At 43.3% G+C, this 26,654-nt stretch overlaps 1 protein-coding gene across 4 annotated transcripts in view; it reads right to left on the reverse strand.

Annotated features, from left to right (window-relative positions):
- Nucleotides 1-357: 357 nt before the first annotated feature.
- Nucleotides 358-26,654, reverse strand: part of LOC307021206 (kynurenine--oxoglutarate transaminase 3-like) — a 32,412-nt gene continuing 6,115 nt past the window's right edge. For all 4 annotated transcript variants that reach the window (XM_079653097.1, XM_079653099.1, XM_079653098.1 and 1 more), the window contains 12 exons: nt 25,831-25,892; nt 25,319-25,463; nt 24,331-24,480; nt 24,158-24,244; nt 23,909-24,031; nt 23,683-23,803; nt 22,645-22,721; nt 22,474-22,563; nt 22,205-22,391; nt 1,303-1,376; nt 1,122-1,208; nt 358-1,006 (listed from right to left, as the gene is read on the reverse strand). In XM_079653097.1, coding sequence (XP_079509223.1) covers nt 950-1,006; nt 1,122-1,208; nt 1,303-1,376; nt 22,205-22,391; nt 22,474-22,563; nt 22,645-22,721; nt 23,683-23,803; nt 23,909-24,031; nt 24,158-24,244; nt 24,331-24,480; nt 25,319-25,463; nt 25,831-25,892 — 1,260 coding nt within the window. In that variant the 3' untranslated portion in view covers nt 358-949. The remainder of the gene's footprint in view (nt 1,007-1,121; nt 1,209-1,302; nt 1,377-22,204; nt 22,392-22,473; nt 22,564-22,644; nt 22,722-23,682; nt 23,804-23,908; nt 24,032-24,157; nt 24,245-24,330; nt 24,481-25,318; nt 25,464-25,830; nt 25,893-26,654) is intronic.

A 26,654-nucleotide genomic window follows, 5' to 3' on the forward strand; every position in this document is an offset into this window, starting at 1 on the left:
AACCTTCAGAAAGCAATATCCAACCAAAGTGCTCCAGGTAAATATAAGGACATCATGTAGTTGAACCAAAGTCAAAGTTAACCGGTGCTAAATGGAATACAGACATCATTTCATGACACCTGTGTTTTTCCTAGTGTGACATGTGTTTGTGGACCTTAGTGAAGGTCTGACCCTGAGATCAACACTCAAATGTCTGCAATGTCCGTACTAACATTATTAAATCAAATACTAGTTGTCATACCATTGTAATGCTGTATGTCACACACGTCAGCCACAGGAAGACATTTGGACTAATTCAGTCAACTTCACAACTAAGATGAAATATGGTATTAAGATCAGATATGTCCAAAAGAGTCCTTCAAAGTATGTGGAAGTGTTTATCAACAGCGACTTCAAATGTGTCATCAATGTCACAACACAAACATTTTAATGAAATATCATGAGAAAAAAAAACTAAACTAATTGGATTTAAGAGTGAAAAACAAAAGCAGGATTTAAAAAATAACAATCAAAATTCAATACTATTATTATCACGTTGGTTTTTATTAAATTATTATTCAAAAAACAAAAATATGCATTATTTGTGATTGATTTTTTCAGGGAGAAATAAGGCCAAGTTTGACAAAGTCCAAACAGCGCAACCAGTACCATCCAACTAAGTGCTCTGTAATTAGTGTCTAAGTACACATCAAAAAGGCTGAAAACACAATAACTACACAAAATGAACACCTTGCATAAACCAGTTTTCATAACGCAGTCCCACACAGAACCTGCTGTTGACATTCTCTCAAACAGTATGTCAACATGTGGAAGAGCATTTAGCTATTAAAGTATGAACTTCAACTGTTAGTATTTTACTTTTCTAAGTTAACAGTCATATCTCATTCCCTCAGTTTGACTTGTTCCTCCTGCCTGAAATCGAGCTGAAGTCTTCAGACAATTCATCATATTAAACTGTCCTCCAGTTCTTCAAGATGGCCTCTGCTGCGTCCAGAGTGCTGTCTTGCTGTTAGGAGAGAGACATTATGAGCATTCTTCACAAGAGAAAAAAACTAAAGTGCACCTCCGCTAAAATGAAGTTTAATGTCTTTTAGGTTTGTATCAGACACGTTTCTATTTACCTTAATGAAGCAAAGGCGAATATATTTCTCAAAGTGCTTCTTGGACTCCTCTCCAACAAACGCTGTGACGGGAATGGCTGCCAGTTTCTATATGAAATATAATAATTATGAAACAATAAAAAACTCTGGGTTTAAATGTGATATTGTAGACAGCTGATTGAAAATAACCTAAATCATTTACCTTTTCTTTAATCATCCACTTCACAAATTTGTAGTCGTAGGCTTCATCCTCCTCCATGTGTGACAGGTCCTGATCTGCAATGAGAGAGACAGTAAAGTCTATCAAACAGCAGGAGTTACTTTATTCACTTCTATCGCGTTTTTCTAATATACAATTACAGGGTATATGCAGGAATCCTGAATATCAAATTTAATACCTTTTAAGACCTTTTTTAAGACCCTTTCCATACATTTTAAGACCTTATTGCAACTTCGAGTTCTAACCGGTTACAGACTTTACCTCACATTTACTATATTGATTGTAAGATAGCACAACTAAACAGAGTGCAGACAGACTATTGAAGCCTCCTCTCCACATGAACTTCAACCTCTCTGTGAAGGTCAGGTTTAATGCAGTATGCTGCTTGTTTGCTTCTGTAGACTCTGTGCTCTTTCATTCCAGTAAAACTCCTCAGAAACCATTAGAAACCAGTATTTGACCAATAAACAAAACAATTGACAAAACTATAGGTTACTTACGTAACCCCAGTTCTCAGAGTAACATGTAGTGAGATGTCTCACTATGGGATGCGCCTCATCGCGGAGCAAACAGAAGCATCAATCTCATTACGCCAATCCTGATTGGCTGGTGATCTTGACGTCAGCGAATCCACCCACCCTATAAGTAGCTTGCGCCACGTCGCAGTGTCATTCAAAATAAGCACCTCTTCTCGCTTCACCATAGCAAGGAGGGCCGTCTGGTGAGACATCTCACTTCATGTTACTCTGAGAACTGGGGTTACGTAAGTCACCTATAGTTCTCATTCATAACACTCCGTTCGATGTCTCACTATGGGATATTGAAGCTCCAGTATTGCCAGACGAGCTTATCTCGAAAATCGCCAAACCAACCAGAACTTAACAGGTAGAGCTCTGACTCAACACGGGGCCCAGCACTGCTCGGGCCACACTAGGAGCAGAGATGTCTAACCTGTAAAAGCAGACAAAAGTGAGCGGTGAGGACCAGCTCGCTGCTGCACAGATGTCTTGGATGGAAACACCCTTGAACAAAGCCCAGGATGTAGCCAGACCACGAGTCGAATGAGCACGCAGAGCCGTAGGTGCCTGCAAACCCTGACTCGTATAGGCCAAAGCAATCGCTTCCACAATCCAGTGGGAGAGCCGTTGCTTGGTAACGGGTTTGCCCTTCTGAGGGTTAGCCCAGGATATGAAGAGTTGGTCACTACAACGAAACTCTTTTGACCGGTCCATATAAGTGCGTAAAGTACGAACTGGACACAGCAAATTCGGCCGCTGTTCCCCGGAGGAACACAGCGGCGGAGGAAATGCCTCAATGTCAATTGGGGTACATGAGCCAACCACCTTAGGTATAAAGGCAGGGTTGGGCTTCAGCAACACTCTCGTTTGCCCCGGGGCAAACTGAGTGCACGAAGGATGTACAGAGAGCGCATGAATATCATTGACTCGCTTGGCAGATGCCAGGGCCAGTAACAGCACTGTCTTCAGTGACAGGTGTTTCATGTCAGCTCCTTCCAGGGGTTCAAATGGGATTCGAGTGAGCCCATCTAAAACCACTGTCAAGTCCCATAAGGGCACCAGTGACCTGGAAACAGGGAGGAGCCTGCGAGCTCCCTTCATAAAACGGCAGACCAAAGGATGTTGGCTAGCCGTCTTACCCTCAAAGCCCACATGGCATGCAGCAATAGCAGCCAGGTACACTTTGATCGTAGAGAAAGCTCTGTGTTTATCAATCAGGTCCTGTAGAAATGATAAAATCACCCCGACAGGACATTGAAAAGAGGTGTGCCCTTTTTGAAGTCACCATTCCTCAAACACCTTCCACTTACAGTCATAGAGAGACCTGGTGGAGGAAGCTCTTGCACTCTGAATAGTGTTTATCACCTTCTGCGGGAGACCCACTGTATTCAGATTGTACCACTCAAGGGCCAGGCCCATAGTACCAAGCGCTCTGGGTGTGGGTGAAAGATTGTCCCCCCTGCCTGAGACAGTATGTCCCTGCGTAGGGGGAGCTGCCACGGCTGTCCGCACAGCAGCTGATAAATCTCCGCCAGCCAGTACATTGCAGGCCATTGCGGAGCTATCAGGATCAGTGTGTGGCGATGTTCTCTCACTCTGGCCAGAGTTGGGGGTATCAGAGCCAGGGGTGGGAACGCGTGGCCAAACGTGCGCGAGCGCACCCACGCCTAACGGTGCGTTCAGATCGCACATTGAAAAGAACAGCTGACAATGAGCATTTTCTTTTGATGCGAACAAATCTACCGCGGCTCGGCCGTAACGCACCAACAGCTGACTCACAACCATTGGATGTAGAGTCCAGTCTGCATATAGGGGTACACCTCTGGACAGCAGGTCTGCCCCGAGGTTCATCACTCCTGGTACGTGCGTCGCTCTCAGAGAGAGGAGACGACCGCAGCTCCACAAGATCCGTTTGCATGCCAGCATGTGTAACTGGAGAGAGCGCAAACCCCCTTGTCGGTTTATATACGATATTGTGGTCGTGTTGTCTGTCCTCATGAGGACATGGTGTCCTCTGAGAAAAGGCAGAAAGCGTTTCAGGGTGAGGAACACCGCTAAAAGCTCCAGGTAATTGATGTGCGACCGTTGGAGGTCCCTGCTCCAGAGAACCCTCACCGGTCGACCTTCGTAAATACCTCCCCAGCCTGTCAGACATGCGTCGGTGGTGACCACCTTCCGCGATAGGACAGCACCCATAGGCACGCCCCGTACTAGAAAAGTCGGGTGCAGCCAGTGGCGCAGTGCCATTACGCATTTCACAGTGAACATCACTCTCCGCGCGCCATGACGCGCAGGGTTTAGTCTGAGGGCAGCTACCCAGCGCTAAAACTCCCTCATGTGTAAGCGTCCCAGTCGTACCACCAGGATGGCTGACGCCATGAGCCCCAGTAACCGCAGACATGATCTGAAGAGAACATATTTGCACAGCCGGAAATGAGCGAGACAAGCTCTGAAGGCTTTCACTCTTTCTGCTGACAGGCGGGCTGTAAAGGGCACCAAATTCAGGTGTAGGCCCAGGAAGAGTACAGTCTGGGCTGGGGACAACATGCTCTTTTCTGTGTTTATTATGAAACCCAGGTCGAGCAGGTGTTTTACGAGGACATTCGTCTGCATAATAGCCTCCTGTTCCGACTGTGCGAGAAGCAGCCAGTCGTCCAGGTAGGTTGCCAGGCGAATACCCTGTTGTCTTAACGGGGCTATCGCGGCTTCCGTACACCGTACAAACACTCTTGGACTGAGAGACAGACCGAAGGGAATTACTCTGTACTCGTAACAGACACCCTGAAATGCGAACCTCAGATATTTCCTGTGTGGGTAATATAGTGGGATGTGGAAATACGCATCTTTCAGATCGACTGATGTGAACCAGTCGTTTTGTCGCACGAGACGTACAGATGTAGCACTTTATTTCAGACTCCAGCTTACAGCTTCTGTCTACGACCTGCCTAAAACCAGTATAGAGGAATGTTAAGCCCTCCCACTATTTTCCAAGAGGGCGTTGCCAGATTTTCAATTTCAGGTTTTAACCAGGAGATGGCGCTTCATTCACAAATACAGAAATGATATTGCCTTTCGTAGTTGACAGAAACTGCTTTGAAGAGCATTTGAAAATATAGTCTTTATATATTAAATAATCATAATAATAATGTAAATGTTTACATTACATTAAACCATGCATTTTGTAATGTCAGCATTTCATCTAGAAGAAAAGTAGTGATATTTGATATTTATACTCTATTCCAACAGATTAAACCATTTTCCCACTGTAGGCCGATGCATGAAATTCTTACATTTTTGCCAGTTATATTATGGAGCCGCTGTAAAAAAGGATTTGATCATTAAGTTATTGAAACTTTTGTCTTTAAGTTACTTTCACTTAACATATCAATTTATGCAATTTATACTTAATTTCATAAATTGTTATTATTTCAACTCAGCTCTGTAAGCCAGTTCAATGAGCTCTACATTCTATGAAGTCAATTTGACTGAACAGTGAGTTGTGATGTGTAATAATGTTCTGAAACTTTCCATGGCCTCTTAACATGGCAGTAGTGTTGACATATTCCTGCCCGGTGAAAATAGTCCCGGTCTCATAGTTGTTTTCATTAATTGAATGCATTTAACAGGGACATGAGTTTTTTATTTTTTTTACGATATACAGCAAGTGAACCACAGAGTTTGATTCGCCATTATCAAAAGAAGAACTTCCACCGGACAGATTGATGACTACGAAAAGCTAAGCGGCGGATGAATATGTTTTTGTGAAGCGATATGACAGTGATTTTGGCTGATGAACCACTGACAAACAGGCAAAGTCAGGTGAGTGGTTGCATATTTAATGGTTTCAGGCAAAACGAAAAGTAGCTAAATGGAGTTAAATCCACACCTAACTGGTGTTTGAATGTTTATAAAAGAGATTTTATTTCAGGGCAGTGTTATGAAAATGTCGGTTAACCAAGCTAACTTTACAGGATTATGATTATCTAAACTTTTATTAAATAAATAAGTTTCAAGTATTGTTACTCTTATGTATGACGCTTATGCATTTTTAAAAGGTTTAAATGGTAACTGCCTATATTTGTAGCTTAATTTAGAGAGGTTTTGTTTGTTTGTTCCAGTAACTAGCCGTGTCCCGGCTCTGTTCGGCTAAATATTTAAGCTAAATTAACGTGTTTCGGTGAGGTTGTGTGTGTTCCTGCCAGTAATTAGCCGTGTCCCGGCTCTCTGTTCGGCTAAGAATTGTAGCTTGTTAGCCCCCGCCATGGCTTTGAAAGGGATGTCATTTGTGGATAAGTATAGGGGACTTGAAGATTGTTTTTTGTTAAGGCCGAGCAAGTGTTAAAGTGATTCTATCCTTGCAACGTTTTTCTGGTTCAGCTCACGCTCAACCTACCCAGATACATAGGGGGTGCCTCGCGCCATTGAACGAGTAAAATGCTAAATGTGTTCAGAAATAGCATTTATATTGTGTACAAATGCTATGTTCCACTCTTGAAATGGAGACAAATTTGTATTTCTGCTTTTTAGAAAATATTTTATAGAAAAGAAAGGAATATATTTAGTTTATTTTATTGAACTATGGTGCCCATACACTACATGTCCCACAATGCATTTCGTTCTGTGACTTGCGCACTGAAGTGTCTTAATATCAGCCGTTTCTAGCAGCGGGAACAGTCGGTGCTCAAGGCACTTAAAAATGTTGATCTTTGATTGATGAGATTATTGTTATTTAATCTAATAAATTAATGGGACGTATGTAATTATAACACAGGGAAAGGTTACTGTTCACCCACAATAATAAATAACATGTGCAATGGTTGTAATTGTTAGATATTTATATTATAATAAAATAAATAATATTTATAAATGAACAATAATTTTTCCTAAACTTCTGCTTTCAGAGGTAGTCGAGTTATTACTAAAAAAAACAATAATAATCCACTGAATAGTCTATGGAAAATAACTGCAAGCAAATAATCAACAATTACAACCATTGTACAATTTCTTTTAAGTTTGGTTAAAACAAATAGTTTTTTCATTGATATATTTGGCATGCACGTAGACACAAAAATGCTCTATGTGGATGCACACTAACCTTTCCCTGTTATTATTACATGCATCCCATGAATTTATTAGATTGAATATGCCTCATCAATCAAAGATGAACATTTCAAGTTGTTTATTTATTTAAATGAAGTACTGTTTAAGTCTTTATCATATGAATTCAGGGATAATATTGTAATTGTGAAAGCCAAGGCTTGTAGTTTATGGGCAACGTGACTGTTGTAATTGTGTGCATCTTATTCTTTGTCATGTTCTCAGTTCTTATTACTTTATTAAGGCCTGCTTCATAATGTACCGAAATGTGTGTTCTCTATTACAGACAGATTTTCAAAGATTTCCGTTTTGCTGCAACTGGATGAAGTGGACTTGTAAGTTGTGCAGGTTTTCCAGTTACAATGAGAAGGCAACATGCACAGTTGCAGACTGTTGGTAGAATATTTTCTATATGTCTGTGTCTCCTCAGATTCAGGCAGAGTTCCAGAGAATTGTCACTAAGGACCTGCTTTCATCGTTTCTGGATGGACTTGATGGCCTGGCATTGCTGGAGGTCTACAAAGGTGCATCCAGGACTGGAAAGAAGCCGGCACTAAAAGGCCTTTTGGACTGCCTTGAGAAAGATGTAAGTGGAGATGCTGATGACCATCATTTAGCCACCATTTGTTTGCTACAAATGTTTATATCCCACTGCATTTGTTGTCCTGCAGGACACAAATGAGAGGAGGAGGACTGCTGCTCTCTTGGGACTATCACACTACATGTCTGGCAAAAATCAGGAAAATGTCATCAGGATTAGGGCTGTGCAATTTAATCGATCCTGCGATATATGTCGATATTTTGTTTCCCGAGAAAGTATCGATATTTCAGCCGCGGGTATCGATACATTAACTCCCATTCAAAACCCCCGTGTTCCGCCTGGCACTCTGCTCGCTGCCCATTCCCCCCCGTTCGCTTTGCATGAAGAGCGATTACGTCAGCCAGCCGAGCCGCTAGTGTCGCTGTAGAGCATTTCTAGATACACAGACGCCGTTGTCTTCTTCTCGCAGTGAGTGCGAAGCGGTTCAGGACAATGGCGGCAAACATTAACCATACTGGAGAGGGTCTTCTCTACCGCCGGCGATATCGGCCCAATCCCAAACCACTCCCTCGACGGAGTGAACTCCGTCTGTAGCCACACTTGCAGCTCAACGAGGCTCCCTCCTGTCAGATGGAGGGAGTAAATACAGCAGCAAGCTTTGGGACGGCCTCCCCTCTCTCCGGCAGAAACAGGAAATGCCGTAACTGTATGTAACAACGGTTTCAAATCAGCATCTCTGAGACAAAAAGTTTAAATTAATAACTCAAATAAAACTCCTAACATCTTTCATTGTGTTTCAAAACTCTTTTAGTTTTAAACCTGAGGTTTATAAGCTTCTTAGTTTTTGCAACGGTCTGTAAATATACACAACTTTATAATAAAATGCACACATTTACCTTTTTCTAGACTAAACACAGGTATGATCCTAAGTCAAAACGTATGAGGTTATCATGAGGTTGTTAATATCGCAGTTTATCAGTGGATGATTGCTGGAACTACTTGTTAACAGCTTGACAGCAGCAGACACACACAGCGCGACTCCGGTCAGGTAGAGACCGGTCTCAAGTCAGCACCGCTGCAGACTCGCTGTTTGAGGGCTTGATAGCCCACTCCCCCTCCACACCGCTCCACACTCGTAGGCGGACCCTCCGCGTGAACGCGCAAACGGAGGGGTAGGGTGTAGGGGGCGGTTTGGGAATGGGCCATCGTCACTGCTCAGAGAAGTGCACTTCTCCCAGACCACGTTGATCAGATTATATTCCTGAACAAAAATCTGAAGAGAATGTAGATGCAGTTATGTAGAGAGGAGCCTTTCTGTTTAGTGTTTTTGGCTTAAATGTTACTCCTTTGGACTTGAATTATTGGCAGGTACATTTTACATTAAATGTTGTTCTTAGGGACTTGAATTATTGGCTACCTCATATTCTGTGTTAAGCTAAAAATGCTGTAAAATAATCTGTTCAGAACAGGCCACCTGCTGCACCTTTTAATTCTCCATTGTCCATTGTGATACTGCACTTTATGTACTTACGTTTCAAAGGCTTGTAAGCTACAGTTGGCACTGTTTCAATAAATGAAACAAATTTTCTTACCACATCTTTTGAGTCATTTTGTCCAGCATTTGCAAGCTGTAGACTCTCTGTCTAGTCAGAGCCATATATTGTATAATTGATGCTTTCAGTTTTCAGTTGAATTAATTCAATCCAAGTCAATGGAACACTCACAAGATGTCACCAAAATCACACTGTCCCTTTAAAATCTTTCAGAAAATGATGTAAGTGTATCGAATTATATCGAATCGTATCGAATCGTATCGTTGGCTGAATATCGTGATATATATCGTATCGTGAGCTCAATATCGTGTATCGTATCGTATCGTGAGATTAGTGTATTGCTACAGCCCTAATCAGGATGTGTGATGTAAGATCATAACTGTCTTGAATTACTTTATCTAATTGTACATTTTAACATAAATCAACCCAAATCACCCTGTGCCCAAAGTTTCCTTCAAAAGTAATGTTTACAATTACCTTAATTTAACTAAAATAATTGCAATAAAGAATGATACATTTATTATAAACAAAAACAGCAAGAAAACGTAACTATTAAATAATATAAATAAATATAAAGCTCAAACTGTGAAAAGAGAGGCAGTTGAAATGATGTTCCATCACATTGCACTTTTACACTGAACTGTAGATTTTAGCTTCTATGTTTATAGCAGAAGCCTCTTAATTAGCTTTGTAGAGAAAAAGTACTTGTAGTACACTGAGCTCACTTTTATTTCTCCTTCTTTAAGGCCCATGGAGACACTCTCGAGGAAGCCATGAAGGTGATGCAAGTTGGTCTACTCATAGGCTACGAAGGTGAATGGGATGCCTTTCCTCAGCAGATCTTCAATGTGGCAGTTGTGGTCGAGGAGACAATTGTGCTCCACAACCTGAAAGATGTGGCTTTGCGATGCTTCTTGGACTAATATATTGCTTCAATCTTCAGTATACTCTGGAAATGAAATATTCTTTTGAGTTTATCCAGAGGGTTGTTATGAAGATACAGCCAGACCAAGCCTCTGCCAAAATACATGGACTAGAAAACAAACTAGGTAGGAGGTAGATCATCAAAGAGTGTAGAAAGTGAGCTCAATTTGGTGTTGTTCATTTGTATGTTCAAGTATTTTGTGTCTCTACAGTGACATGTTTTTAAAAAAATAAAATGTTTTAGGTTAGTGAGGATTCCATTTATGTTGGAAGTGTCACGAAGAAACTTGCATTTTAAGGACATTTAATGTTCATTTCAGTATTTACTAGTGTCTTGAAAGAGTCCTCTCCTGCTGATGTTCAGAAAGCTCTCTATTTGTTTCGTACTGTTTGTGCTGCACCCTCTGTCCTATTTGTAAAATTAATAACATAAATGTGATGTTATAATTTGTATGCATGTATATTAGGGATGTGCATCTTCATCACTGAGGCCGATGCGATGCGTATCTCGATACGTTGCCACGATACGATACATTAACGATACATTTGAAACACCAGGCGATGCGATACAATACGATTCACCCCTGTTGCGATACAGTTCGATACGATTTGATTCAACATTATGCGATTCGGGACGATACGATACGATTCAACACGATGCAAAAATAATGATACTTCAATATGGTACGACAGAGGATTTTTGTTTTATTCCTGATATGCAGCAAATCATACATTAACAAAAAAGTGCTTTACATATTTGGTACTGCAAGCTCTCCAGAGTACAGTACGATTGTATAACACCTCACAGTTAAACAATGTAAGGATGCATTGCTCATGATTAACAATGTGCAAATAACAGCTACCATAGAGCAATGCCCATACAGCTGCAAGCCTGATGTGCTTAACACTCATTCATAGGCTAACTCACCAGTGAGCAGAAAGCAGTGGTTTCTATATGAACAATAAAGAATACAAATAACCTTTCACAAACAGGTATTTCATAACTGCTTACAGTAAGGAAGACATTTAAATTATTATTGGCCACAGGCTGCTGTAAACTAAACACCACTCTCTCTGACAGAACACCTCACTGAGTGATTTAACTCATATGTCTAACTTTCAGGTTTCTCTTTTCAGCCGCAGACCCCACGTCGCCTCTTTATGTGCGTCGCTAAGTTCCTCTAACTACTTGTGTACTTTAAAGCGGCTCGGCATCGTTAACAATTTGCGAGTGATTTTTCAAGTTGACCGTCTGTAGTAAATAGTGCCGCGCACATATACCATCAGGACGTTAATGATGGGGTGCGGCTGCGGAGTGATACTGTGTGTATGCAAGTCCGCATCTAGGACGGATCTATGTATCATGGCTGTAGACCTGTTAAGTAATAAAGATACCTCAAACAAAGGTCTACGGATACCTTATTACTCTCCATGACCTGCGGTCAACTATATAGCATAAAGGACTTTTACACCGTCTTTCTTGAACAATCCGAAGTGTTGCCAAACGTTTGATTTGTAGGTATTTTTCGGTGCGCTGTGTTTCTCTTTCTCCTCAACTTCCGTGTGTGTTGATAACTGAGACTCTCAGCCTCCGTAGTGGCGAAGCAAATATCAAAGATCGTCTCTGCTGAGCGTTGACAAGATGAGGGGATTTTATATGAATGAATCGTTTTTTTACCGATGCAAAGACGCTACGCAATCGATGCATCGCGAGTTCAACCCGGTTCAACCCAAACTGTAGCCGATGTGCACTCTTTCAACCGGTGCACTCGCATCTTGAACGTTTATGCCGGTGCACCGATGCGAATCGGTGAATCTTAACATCTCTAATGTATATCTGTTGTATACTGTATGTTTATACTTGAAAAATTAAAATATTTCAGCATCTCAAGTCACTTCAAGCCTTATAGGTGATCACAGCTAACTGCCTGCCGTCAGATTTCATTTAAAAAACAGGTCTGATTTTAAACTTGTATCTTCAGTAGACTCGACTACTGCAATGGTTTCTTCACAGGCCTCACTGCTTTCACACCGTCTACAGTTTGATTTGCATAGAGGGAGCTCTGTGGCTGAAAAGCCAGCGATTAGGTGTGGCCCATTTATCATAGGTGATCAGAGCTACGTGTGATTCACATGGGGGGATGGGCACATAAGGCACACACGCACACACACCTGTAACTGCCTGCCGTCTGATTTTAAGACTTTCTGCGCTCATAAAGAATGATAAGAATAATGCGTATTGAACTGGTTTCATTAATTAGTGAGTTTATTTAACACTAGAACCGCCAATCGGGTCAATTTGTGTGATGTGGTGTGTGTGCAATGTAACTTTTTTCAATAAAATATTAAAGTCTCCCAGTCCGTGACTTTCCCTGAAAGTGTGTTATGTAGCACCCTATGTTTTTAAAAATTGCATTCTAATAGCGGGATATGTTCATGGCCATGTTGCCATTTGAAACCTATGAGAACATGGTCAGAATCACAAACTGGAGCGGGAGCAAAGGGGAAATGCCCCTTCCCCTCAATGTGAGGCAGACACTTGAGTCCAGTGTCTCCCGTCGGTTCCCAGGCCTGACAACGGACCAGTGGCATACAATTAGCGAAGAAGCATGGTTGTCATGGTTACCCTTCTGTTTATTCTCCGCGGTGGGGGCCGAGCAAGCCCCCAGGAAGTGCGCCGGACTCTGAGTAGAATATTCGTTGTGGCCAAACAGCGGTACTACACTTTCTTTAGGTTGCTCGGCCCGGAAACACTTTTTCCCATTTTTCCCATGGGGAAAGAATGATAAGGTAAATAAAGTTAATATTACCGACGTTAGATTAACGTCCCTGTAGCTACTTATTGCACTAAGAAGCTTATTGCACTGTATAATTCTTTGCATTTTGGTTAAAGTTGCGCATGCGCTGTGAGCGCACATACGGGTATTTCTCCGGCATGCCGGGTAATCTGTGACGTTTCGCTTTCAAAAGTTGGGCCATTTCATCATCATGCGCCAAGCAACTCTCATAGGAATGAATGAGGCCCCGCCTCCCACGCTGTATCCAGTTCTTATTATACATCCATGGGGCAGAGGTCAACGTGTATTAAAGTTTAAATCTTCCGGACAAAATTATAAAAAGTGCCGGTCAAAGGTATTTTTTGTTATTTATTGAGCTTTAAAACAAATGAATAACGACTCTATATAATAATAAAATACACGGAGCCTCTCTTTTTCCTCCCTCTCTTCGGACAGCTTCAGTGTCTGTCTCAAGCAGCAGCTGATCCAGTAATGAGTGACCCGGCCGACAGTAAAAATAAACATGTTTATAACTAGTTTGGGTAGTTTGAGAGGTAATTAAAATAGCTAAGGGTGATGATCTGACTGAAGAGTGTGTTTTACTCCGTTCCCCGCTGCATCACAGCGGGAGGAGCTGCAGGTGAGCAGAGCTGCGTGTCTCCGTCCTGTCAGATTAGACTTCACTCGCGTTTATGTCCATATCGAGAGAAAGATAAATAATCTGAATTCAGTGTGCAGTTTACTTTGACGCGGGGGTGAGCAGCAGAGGTGGGGAGAGGCGGGGCTATTGCGTCATCATTATCAGAACATGATCGTATAATTACTGAGTTTAGGCACGTTAATAACGTTTTAATGAAGTTGAATACAGTATATTCATATTTGTCAGTGATTTCATGTCAATTCTGCAAACATAAACATAAATGATCGTGGTGAAGATGATGATTAAATTAGGATTAAAAATCGAGAGCCGGGCTGCATTTCCTCCCGTTTGTTGGCTTCATTATAATTACATTTATTTATCACGGGGGCGGTCTCAAGTCAAGCTGGAGGTTTTCCCTTGAGCGAGGGCAGATCACGTACCAATCACGGCCCTCGCGTTTCAAACTGTCTGAAATTAAGTGCTACATCTGTAGCAGAGATGAAAAGCATCCAGAGGCTCCAGTACATCCAGAACAGCGCTGCTAGGATCCTGATGAGGGTGCGCAAATATGATCATATCACCCCCATCCTGAAATCACTACACTGGCTCCCCGTGGAATTGAGGATCGAATTCAAGGTCTCCGTCCTCACACACCAGTGTATCTATGGAACAGCCCCTCCATACCTCAAGGAACTCCTCACCCCCCTTACCTCCGTGCGGACCACCCGCTCCAGCAACTCAAACCTCCTCAAACCCCCGAGGACTAAGCTCCGTACCATGGGAGACCGGGCCTTCTGCTCGGCTGCCCCCAGTCTGTGGAACGCTCTCCCCGACCACATGAGAGCATCACAGACCGTGGAGGTTTTTAAAAAAGGCCTCAAAACCCACCTCTTCAATAGAGCCTTTCCCTAGACCTTTTATTTATTTATTATCACCCTTTTATCTTATTTTATTCTTTTTACTTATTTATTTTTATTTATTGCTTTTTATTCTTTTTACGATGTTAGCACTTTGGGATTTGAATGCAAATATGAAGTGCTTTATAAATTAAAGCCATTATTATTATTAGATGTGTGAGTGAGCATTCTGAATTTGTATCTTTTGAGATATTTGTTTAGAGCTCTCAAATCTAGTATTGGCCAAATTCCGTTCCCTCCCTGTTTGGGAACGAGGAAATACTTGGAATAAAAGCCGCTCTGACTCTGATCGGCGGGTATTATAGATATAGCCTTCTTTTCTAGTAGCGAGAGAATCTACCGCTCCAGAATATGGGCTGACTCTCCCCGGGCTTGTGAATACAGAATGCCCGAGAAGCGAGGGGGGGTGACAGCGAATTGGAGCCTGTAGCCCTGTGTTACTGTCTTGAAAACCCAAGCAGAAGCTGTGAGCATCTTCCACCTTTCGCTCCTTAAAGCGAGCGGAGATGTCACGTCTCTTTCCCTCTGAGTCTCTATTTGTTGTGTTATGGGGCCCTCTAGTGTCTGAACACGGTGGTACCCCAGGTTGACAACCCCAGCCGACACTGCGCATGCGCGTTGCGGTGGAGCCTTCACGGCCCCAGCCGGCACTGCGCATGCGCGTGGTGGTGGTGCCTTCACAGACCCGTCTATTATCCGCCTTTTGAGAGAGGCCGTAGCTGCTCTCAAAAGAGGGACAGGTGACAGACTGTTTATTGTTCTTCTTTTCATTTTTTTGGACTGCGCCCTCGGCTTGAAGTCTGGATGCGACAGTGGAAAATGGTTAATTTAAAAACAATGGTATTTGTGACATGTGTTTTTGTGACTTAGGCAGATAGCATAACTCGCTGTCTCTTGTACTAAGTCCGTTTCCCTTCTGGCGCGAACTTGAGGATGACGTTCTGGCATCACTCGAGGTGGCGGGAAGATGGGGGCATGGTGGCACCCCGAAAATACATCTGGAGCTGGGGAACAGGGAACTTCCAGCTCTGTCACCGAGGAGAGGAGAGGAAGCTGTCAGGCCGCCCGCTTCTTCTTCCTCGTCTGGTGGCCGAAAACCTGGGTCGGCTGTGCCTGAACGGCTGCCGGAACCGGAGATTTTATCGGCCAGCTCGCCCTCGTCTCCTACCTGGGCTGGGGACTCGGGGCGGGCTGTGGCCTCTGCTGCCTCGGTATCTTGAGCCGGGCAGGACCTGAGGCAACTTGGGCAAAGGACTGCCGCGAGACCGTTGCAGGTAGCGGCTGGACCTTTCGGGGGGGACGGAGGTGGAGGGCCTCGTCTTCCTTCTTTTTCGACTCACATCTCCGCTGCATCGAGACTAGAGCGGAGCCGAAAATATCCTCGGGAACGATAGGCATGTCGAGAACATCCTCCTTTTCCCGGTCTGGGAGGTTGGTCAGGTTGAGCCACCTGGCTCTCTCCTGTACCACCATTATGCCCATTACTTTGCCCGTGGCCTGGACTGCACAGCGCTGCACACGGAGGCAAATGTCCTTGATCGCTGCGATCTCGTCCCAAACGGCCGGCCCAGGTTTGCTCGACAGGTCCTCACAGAGTTCCGCCTGGTAGGCGGTCAGCAGTGAGGATATGTTGAGTGCCCTGGCGTACAACGCTGCGGCTTTATAGGCCCGTTCCGTCATCGCTGACTGGAACCGGTCTGCCTTTACCGGTAGCGTGGGGTTCCTGCTCGGTTTCGGAGCCAGCCTCGGTTGGAGGGAGGCTGCCACCAGCAGGCCGAGCCTCTCCATACCGTCACAGTCCAGGGAGGAGGCACCCTGGATTGGGGCCTTATTACTGAAGGGGCGGTCTCTCCAAGAGACCGACACCTCGTGCAGCATCTCCGGGAAGACTGGAAGGAGCTGCCTCTTTGTCCTCGCTGCTTGGGGCAAAGTCTTCCCCTGGTAGCGAGACCTGGAGGTCTCCTTGGCCATTTCAGGCCATGGGATATCCAGCCTGGACGCGGCGTGTTGACAAACGGCCTGCAGGTCCATGCTCAGACAGGGCGAAGCTGGTGTGCTATCGCCCGGGAGAGCAGCCATCGCTCCCGGCTTTGCAGCCTGAGCTGACGACACGAAGATATCATCTTCTTGCTCATCCGAGTCGGACAGGAGGAACTCAGAGGCATCCTCTTCGTCCTCCATGTAGTCCAACTCCAGGACATCCTCCGCGGGCGAGACCATGGTGAAGTCCAGTTGGGAGCTCCAGCTTGACACAGCGCGGGGCTCCGCTCTCGCGGCTGTTGCTGCCACCGGACCCCAGCCTGACACGGCGCAGGGCTCCGGTTCAGCGGCTGCCGCTGTTATTGAGCGCCAGCCTGACACAGCGCGGGGCTCAATTTCTGCGGCGGACGCCCCCATGTCTTGATTGCCGGCCGGCGAATCAGCGGACATGAGGGGGTCCTGTCCCGACAAGCTAGCTTGGCTTGCTAACCGTCGGCGGAGGCTCTTGATGGTGAAGCGGGCACAATGCCCGCACGAGCCGGGGTTGTCGATAGCCTCCTGGGCGTGTTCCAGCCCGAGGCAGGACGAGCAGACCTGGTGTGAGTCTGTGCCTGATATCTTCAACCCGCAGCCGCAGAGCCGAGCCTCCGAGTCCCTGACTCCTCTGGTGTGAGGGAGAGAAGCGTCCATCTTGTTTGCCGTGGTGACGGCGTGGAGAGAACCCGCTCGTAACTGGTACGTTGCTGAGATTTTTTTTTTCTTACAACCAGTCGTTAATCCGGAGAAAAAGCGACAGTGTAGATTTTTATTCTCAAAGAATATTAACTGGTGTGTTAATACCTTTTTATCTTCTTCTCCTCTGGTGTGAGATAGAAAAAAGAAAAAACTTCCTCGCTACCATGGTGTCGGTAGTGAGGGAAGGCAAGCTAGCAACAGGTGTGTTACTAGCTTGAAAAATCTAAACCTTACCTTTATTTCCGAAGAAAGAAACGGCGAGGTAGATTAACAGTCTTCTTGCGAAGCAGAAAAGTAGCCGGCGAGCGCCCGTCAACCGAAAGTTAGCTTTGGGTTCAGTCTGTGGACTGTTAAGCTAGCCCGGCTACCGATCTATAGAGATGTGCTCTGAAGCGAGAAGAGGTGTTTGAATGACGCTGCGACGTGGCACAAGCTACTTATAGGGTGGGTGGATTCCCTGACGCTGACGTCAAGATCACCAGCCAATCAGGATTGGCGTAATGAGATTGATGCTTCTGTTTGCTCTGCGATGAGGCGCATCCCATAGTGAGAAATCGAACGGAATGTTATGAATGAGAACTTTGAACTATGAAATATATTAAACTTTGGTGAGCTTCAGCGGGGTAATGCCATATAGGAGCTCCCTCACAAATACCCAGGGGTTAAATTGGGCTGGGGCTGTCCGGGGCTAAGCCCTGGCACATAGGACGATGCTCTGACGTCATCCCCCTCACACATTTGTCATATGTTTACAAAAAAGGATATATATGTTAAGACTTTTCTCGTTCTTAATATAGACTATATTTAGGTATGATAGGTTCGATATGTGTTGACTTTACTATTAGCAGATCTCTGTGACCGGATATAGTTTGGCTTAGACCCCGACCCCACAAGGACGCATACGGTAAAACGCATGAGCAAAAAAGTCTTCCATTCACACGCATTCGATTCATTAACGTGTCCGTTCACACTAGACCGCTGGAAATGTTGGAAACGCTGTAGTACATATGCCAGGCCTGTAAGTGGCGGTGCTGCCGCCACAAAATACACCAAAAGCAGCGAAGAAGACCCCGGAGCATGGTTGCCCTTCTGTTTATTCTCCACGGTGGACGACGTGTTCTCCTGCTGTATATCTCTCCGGTAGTCCACCAGCAGATGAAAAACACCCACCTCTCCGCCTCTTCCAAGGAACGAGGGGACCGTGCGGCAGAGTTTCCGTTAAAAAAATGTTCCGCCGGTCAACATGTCCGTTAAAGTTTAAATCTTCCGTACAAAATTAGAAAGTGCCGGTCAGAGGTCTTCTTTGTTATTTATTGAGCTTTAAAACAAATTGATAACGACTCTGTTCTCTGTATAATAATATAATAATATTTAATAAACGGTGCCTGCCTCTCTTTTCCTCCCCCTCTTCTGACAGCCCAGCAGCAGCAGGAGACGAGGGGAGAGGGAGGCGGGGCTATTTCATCGTTATCAGAAAATGATCATATAGGGCAGGGCTATTCAATTAGTTTGGAATGGGGGCCGGTTGATGAAAACGATCCAAAGCAAGGGGCAGGGAAAAAAATGGCTTGAAATATGAGCAATCATATTAAGAGCTTCAGATACAGTAAATACTACAGCAGGTCACCCTTGAAAAAGAGAACAATGATCTCAATGGGATTCACCTGCATAAATAAAGGTATGAAATGAAATGACTACAACAGCATCGTGGAGTGCATATATTTTGTTTAATTAAATCAAACATAGCCCCAAGGCCTTTATAAATGGCAAGTTCAGAACTCAGTACATGTGAAGCTAATATAACCATCAACATCATTAGATTTAGATTAAATGATCGAATAATTCACACAAAATAGCAATTTAGGGCCATACACAAACAACAGTGCATATTATGGTATAATAACAATAAAAACAAGTGAGCCATACCACATCAATTGCTTAATTAAAAGCAAAAACAATTATCAAAAGACTTGTATTAATTACCAAACCACAACACACAGCCTTTTAAAACTCAAACCTTTTTTGATTAACATAGTAATAACTGACATACAGTATGCAACCAACTTGGCAGATATGTGCCATCTAATGAGAGAAATGGCATTTTTTCGATTTAGCAAGAGCAGGGAAGTCGGGAGTATACGTTGTCATGGCAATACGCATACAGTGATGCAGATACTGGTCAGTGAGGGATGCTCGATTATTAGTTTTTATGGCATTCATGTGTGAGAATGCCGATTCGCACGTGTAAGTCGAGCCAAACATTGTGAGGACAAAAAGTATAAGACCCCTTGAATGAGGGAATTTCTCGTGGCTTACTTCATGAGTCCAGAACTTTTCAGAACCTGCCAGCTGAAATGACTGTCGCAGGTCATCTGATGACTGAATGTCAATGAGTTCGAGTTGTAAAGACGCTTCATTTAATGTCACAATCAGCTCCTTTGCTTTCAGTGCAAACTCCCCCTCTACATTCACAGAGAAAGGGTCCTTCACAAATCTCATCACTTCAGTCGGGAGACTAAAATGGTCAAACCTCGCGGCAAAGTTGGTTTTCAATGCGTCCATAAATCCAGTCATCACCTTGGTGATTTGTAAACCTGCAGTGCGGATGGTTGGAAAATGGAGCATTTTGCCTGGACATAAATCCGCAAAAAAAAGTGTGAGCTTTTTTTGAAATGCATGGAGTCTCTCCACAAGTTGTGTAACCATTTTATCTCTGCCCTGCAGCTCCAAATTGAGTTGGTTCAGATGTTGGAAAATGTCGCTCAAAAAGCAAACAGCAGCGTAAAACTCATAATTCTCTATCAGACACAGAAAGGCGTTGGATTTTGTATGTTTTGAATTGCGGAGAAACGCCATGATCTCCTCCTTAAGTTCACAAAATCGTTTCAAGACGTTTCCTTTGCTTAGGCATCTAATCTCACTGTGCATGAACAAATCATTATATCGAGCTGACATGTCTGACAACATCTGGCGGAAAAGGCGGTGCTGTAAACTAGAGTTACAACGAATAAAGTTAATAATCGCCATGACAGAGTCCATTGTGTTTTTTAACTCACCACTCAGTTTTGCGCACAGGAGGCTTTGGTGGATGAGGCAATGAAGCGATCTCAGCTGTGGAGCCACATCTGCCAGCCTAGCGGACAGTCCCTGTGTTCGCCCCGACATCGCAGGGGCCCCATCCGTTACAAGCATGTTAATACGATCCAATCCCAACTTGTGCTCCTTGAAAAACGAAACCACTTTGTGGAATATCACCTCACCGGTCGTGTGTCCATCCAAAGGAATTAATCCAAGTAGATCCTCCCGAAAGAACTCACCATCAAAAAATCTAACATAGAGGCACAGCTGTGCAACATCGCTGCTGTCAGTGGATTCATCAATAGCTAGCGACATAACCTCCGCCTTTCTCAGTTTGTCCAAGAGAATCTCAAAAACGTCCGATGCAAGGGTCTCCACTCTCCTTGATGTTGACGTGTCAGAAATCGGAATGTTCTTAATTGAGTTAATAACGCTTTTTCTGATTTTCTCATCTGCAACCACTTCCTCAATTGATGCAAGCATACACTCTTTGACTGTCTCTGCGTCCGTAAAAGGCCTTTTCTTTTTGCCTAATATCCAGGCCACTCGTAGGGACGCTGCGGTAGCTCTCTCTTGGTCAGTGCAAGCCCGAAACAGGGAGCTACGTCTTTGGTCATAGCACGAAGTTAGCCCCAAAATCTTCTGGCGGCGAGCATCAGAGCCCGCTGGAAAAGTGGCGTCAAAGTTGGCGTGAGCTGTCTTAAAATGCCTTCTCAAGTTGTAGTCTTTACAAACCGATAAACACTCATTGCTGATTAAACACACGGGCCTCCCACTGACATTTACACACAAGTACTTATCTTTCCACTCGCTGTTGAATTGCCGGTTTTCGGTGTCAACCTTTCGTTTTTTTAACGTAGAAAGAGACATTTTGATATCCAACTATGCTGACCAGGTTTGATTAATCGTACCATTGGCGCGAAACCGTCGAAGGTGCGCGAGCTTGTAGTGAAGGGCAGCGCGAGCCGCAAGGACGCGCGCAGAGACGCAATAAATGACAGGAGTTGCTCGTAGGTGGGTTCGAAACCCGAGCCCGCCAAAGTTTTCAGGCAATGTCTTCCCCTCTATCTCTCCATGTAACACCCTCTCAGGAATAAAGGCACTCTGGCCCAAAAAAAAAAATTTGAAATGAATTTTTTTTTTTAATTAAACTTTTATTTTAATTTTTTTTTACATTTTAACATTATACTCAAAGGGCCAGTAAATATCACCCGGGGGCCGGATTTGGCCCGCGGGCCGCCAATTGAATAGCCCTGATATAGGGCTTACACATGGAGCCGTTGGACCCCCAGAGCGTTGCGTATGCCGGTCTACCCACCTTGGGACCCGTTATCGTTACCGTAGTCGTTTAGTGCCCCCCCACAGAGCGGAGCAAGGCAACGAAACTTAAAATAAGAAGCAGCATTTTACGGCGCGCTATGCATGGGGCCGCCTTGGGGGGTTTCCCAACATGTCGTTTCAGTAAATTAAAGGGTGTTTCATGTTGTCGTTGCTGTGGACCTTCTTAATACCTTGGAAAATGCCGTTTAATACTTTTTAATAGCCTTCATTTTCGCTAAATTGATTTATCAACTTTTAATACTTTTTAAGACCCCGCGGACACCCTGAATTATGATCTAAAAGCTTTGCTATATTTCTGAGGTTCAGTAGTAGTCCACCCTTGAAGAGTTTTATGAATGTCAATCATGGAGTTAGGCTAAACACATTTTTTAGAACTAATTTACTGATAACTTTAAGTTGCTTTTTGTTTTTGCACAAATACAAAAAAATACCGTCTTTTATTTCAATATTCAAACTACAGTGTCTTATTCTGTGACTGTGCTGTACATATCCAGTAACTCTTCCATCAGAATGTCCATTTGGAGATTTCATTTCTAAAATGAATGCATTTATTTTAATGTATGCGTTACCTCTGTGAGCTCTAACTTCATTTGCACTTCTTGAATTAACTGTTCAGTATGAACATCTGAAATTGTTACCAAGTAAATGTGTGAAGTAGAATGTCTTTGTGCTGTCCAACCACCTGCCTCTTTAGAAATTAGCCACGGAGCAGTATTTGTCCTCACTGGTAGCACGCAGCAGCAGAGTAAATGTGTCACAGATGTCAGTTAAAAGGTAACTCACTAAGAGACGTGACGTCCACCAGCATGAAGTACCCCCCCTCTGGAATGACAGGGGTCATGCCGGCCTCCTGCAGGATGGCAGCCATGCGGTCCCTCTTCAGCTCCAGCTCCTCTGGCAGCGAGGAGAAGTAGCACTCCGGCTGCCCCATCAGCTCCAGGTTCCTCTGGAAGCCCTGAGCCACCGCCTCCTGGGGACAGACAGATACAAGTGTCAGAGTAAATACTCTGACAATGATTGGTCAGGAACCTGTGTTAGAGCTGCACACTTGCCTGTAGCGGTGTGGGGCAGGTGTACATGGTGTTCTGCATGACGGTCTGGAGATGCTTTATCAAGTGCTCAGGTCCTACAGACCAGCCCAGCTAGGAGACAACAACATCAATAAATGCAAGAACTGATTTGTGAATATTCAAAATGGTGTTCTAAATAAACTTTTCTTTTACCTTCCATCCTGTGACACTGAATGTTTTTCCTGCACTGCCGATAGTGATTGTTCGATCCCACATTCCAGGAAGAGTGGCTGTAGAGACAGAAAACAGGTAATTGAAAACAGGGAAAAAGGTCAGAATGACATATCATCTTTTAATGCCATAACTTCATGCAAAAGTATACAATCATACAAGAATATTAGCCTCAAATAAGCGAAAAAAATGTAAGTGCTATATGCAGTATTTATATATATATATTGTATATTTTATTTATTTATTTGGTCCTACTTGTAGTGAGACAGCACTATAAGTTAGTGTCTTCAGGCAGCCACTGTTTACTTATGAGAAACTCTGTTTGTCTTGTCTTTGTGATGTATTATGATATGATAATTTGTTTGTCTTCATGCATAACACTCAGATGTTTGAGTTGCATTAAACAATTGTTTTATCAAAAGTTGCACTTACTGAATTTTATGATAAACTGTCTCTTTTTTAATTATTTGTTTTTAGCTCTATTGCAGCTTGATTTCAACCATATTACACTTTCTTGATTGTTGTCTGGCATTTCATATGGAAAGTGGCTTTCTGGACACAATGAAATGAAAGGGGTGTGCGTCCCCTTGAAGTATTCAAAATACATTTTGAAAGGACCTGGCTGGTTTAACTCGGATAAATTCCATTCATCTTTGCAACTCAAATGTTTCAACAGCCTTTTCTTGTAGCATTTTTTCTCCCTTTTTCTGGCAGAGGTGCTGGGTCAATGTGTCAAGTTTTTTGTGTTTGCTAGCTTTATGGTAAATGGCATAACACTTCTCTCTGTTAGCTACAGAGCAACTGGTTAGCTTGTTGCAATTACCAAGCCTCCCATTACCTTGGTGGAACATTGTTACTGGCTAGGGCTAGTGAGCTAGCTAGCATGAGACCAGATAGCTTGGCAGTCAGCCAAGAGTAGCTGCTTTTTTCAAGGTTTCCATCCCTGTAGCTGTTTGTAAAGGATCTTAAGATGGATAACAATGCTCTACTCTGTTTGTACAGTGGGTATGTTGAACGTACCAATTTTGACATGTTGATGTCCTCTGTAGATCAGCCACTCATAAACCTCATCACTGAAGCACAGAGTGTCGTGTTTGATACAGAGGTCAGCGATCATCTGCAGCTCGTCCCTGGAGAAGATCTGCAGGGAGACGACAGGAACTACTGAGAGCTTTGTTTTCCCATCATGTTAGCAATCATTTACATATCTCAGATGGAACAGGTAATGGCTGTGATGTAGACTTACCTTCCCAATGGGATTGTTGGGGGTGTTGATGATGATGGCCTTTGTCTTGGAGTTGAATTTACTGGAGAGCTCCTCTGGATCAAGAAACCAGTCGGCACTTGTTCCTGTCTTGTTCCCGGACTTCTGAAATGTATAACAAATGTTGTGTCATGGCTCCTATAATGTATTAATATCCTTAAGATATGCAGTAAGTAAAGTAACTACTTTACTACTATAAAAGTGGAAGATGTATGTTTAGGTTTAACTTACAAGGCGTAGCGGTATTAGCACAGGCTTGCCCCCCGCCATCCGTACCATGGGTACATAACAGTCGAAGAAAGGCTCGATTATGATAACCTTAGGAAAGAAACAGTGTACATAAATATAACAAATTACAGGGAGCATGTTTGTAAATGTTTATGGTTTTAAACACCTGTCCTTACCTCGTCTCCCTCGTCCACCAGCCCCTGCATGGTGCTGAATAAAGAACCGTAACCTCCCACTGTCACCAGGATCTCTTTGAAGGGGTCGATATGCCGCCCGCAGACCTTCCCATAGACCTGAGACAGAGCTTTCACCAAAGATGGGTGACCCTTGCAAATCAACAAGAGACAAAAGTTTAAGAACAAGCTGGTTTCTGGCAGTAGCAAATACTGTATGTTAGGGAATAGTGTATTGTAAAAAATGTAACATACTTAGGGCTGTACCGAATAGTTAAAAGCTTCGTTTATAACGTTAATATTTGATTCCTAAATAAAACTTTTTTGATATTCCCATGAATAGTGTGTAAAGACAGTATTTTTGCAGATTAAGATGAAGCTCTAGTGGAATTACAATTAAAATTGGTTTCCGGTACGATTGACTCAGACTTATGATTTCCAAAGAGTCAAAAAGTCAACATTCATATAGAAAATAACTAAATATCCTGCTTCAATCCATATTTGTTAACGCTCAAAACTGTGTGCTCTGCTGTTTCCAACATCTGTACTAATGGGGATGTGCAGCAGCAGTAGAACTGCACCAACAATTACACTTCCATATAATGACAAAGGGTAGTTTTGTTATGGACAGATATTCTGCGCTTAATTGAAAACCTCAACAGAAGTTTAAAAAAAAATGAAAAAAATGTACAGCCTAATCACTAGATTTATAAAAAAATGACAGCTTAGCACTATCATACCAATAAATGATAGCTACATTGCAGTTGGTTCATAATGCTGTTTTACCGATTGGGATATAAAGCCCCAAATCTCACAGTGTAAAGGGCCTAAGGTTAAACAGAAAGTATTAAACTCTTTCTCCATTATCTCAGCAACACTTTTCCTTTTTAAATGGATTCAAAATAGATAATGATGGGTACTAAAAACATTTTTTTTGTGAGGGTAGTAGCTGATTATGAGTGAGTGTGTACAGTTAGTGTATAAGTCGTACAAAGCCTCGGGTGTACTGGTTCATCCGGTCCACTGAAGAAGCCTCTGCTAGGGCCTCCTTGACGTAAGAAGGCGGGGGGATATCTGGAAAGCCCTGACCCAGGTTAACAATGGACGGGTCCGCTGCCACTGAAGTGAACGCCACCCTGATCATAAATAAATATAATAAAATAGGCCATTACAAGACATTACACATGTGACTACGGATAAGTATGTCATACAACCTGACATTAAACTATCAAAAGTATCCCTTTAATACCCCAGAATGAAAGAGACAAAGTAAACTGGTTATACAAATACATCTGTCATTTAGTAAAAACTTTCTTCACATTTTGTGTAAAATTAGACAGCATAAAGAATATAGGTCTACTGTACCTAACACCCTCACTGAGAGACTGACTTAGCTCTTGTATACAATCAGAAATATGTCTGGCTTTAACAGTAATAACAGTATTATATAAAATGTTAACCTGATCAGAAGTCTATGAGAGACATTTTGTATTTTTCACTTACCAGACATTCTTGTCTAGTCCCTCGATTCTTTTGGAGTTCTTGTGCCTTGATGTCATTTTACACTGCAACACAAAACCAACATACATTAATGAATATCTGATTCAGTGGCCTTTTACATTTAGCAGTCCCAACTACTTCCTTGCATGTCCAAAAAGCTGTGTGTTGGGACTACAACACATCAGCAGCCAGTGTACATTAACACACCAGAGGCCAGTACTACGTATCCAGTTCAACATACCCTGGATATGTTTGAGTTACCCGGATTACCTAATCCAAAACAAACGCGATCTCGCTAAGCGGTCCTACGACGCAGGTTATCAACTCGGTAACTCAAGCCAGGGTTTCTCTGTCCGGCTGAATGCGCGTTCACATGAAAGGAACATTTGACCAATCACAAACATGGAGAAGCGTACTGACAGCGCAGCGTCATACTTCCTGAATGAAAAGTGAACTATAATATTAGAAAAATACGAAGAAGTTAAACTTTAAACATCCATGACTTAAACACTTTATCCAGGATAAAAGCCACAAGCCTGCATGGTGAATACAGCTGGTAAAAAAGTGTCATTAACAGGTTTATGATTAGACACGAGTGGATCTGACTTTAATTACATTTGACTCGAGTGTTTCGTCAACTTAATGTGTTGCTTAAAATAGCACTTCTGCATACAGTATGTGGCACTGTGAGTATACTGTATGCAGTGTCATATACTGTAAGTGTCATATACTGTATGCAGAAGTATTATGTGCCATGTTGACATTTGACTCGAGTGTTTCGTCAACAGGGCCCGACAGGTTGCCAGGTTGCCATTGGCAAACATTTA

This window comes from Notothenia rossii, assembly GCF_949606895.1.
Source record: "Notothenia rossii genome assembly, chromosome: 1".
Lineage (NCBI taxonomy): Eukaryota > Metazoa > Chordata > Actinopteri > Perciformes > Nototheniidae > Notothenia > Notothenia rossii.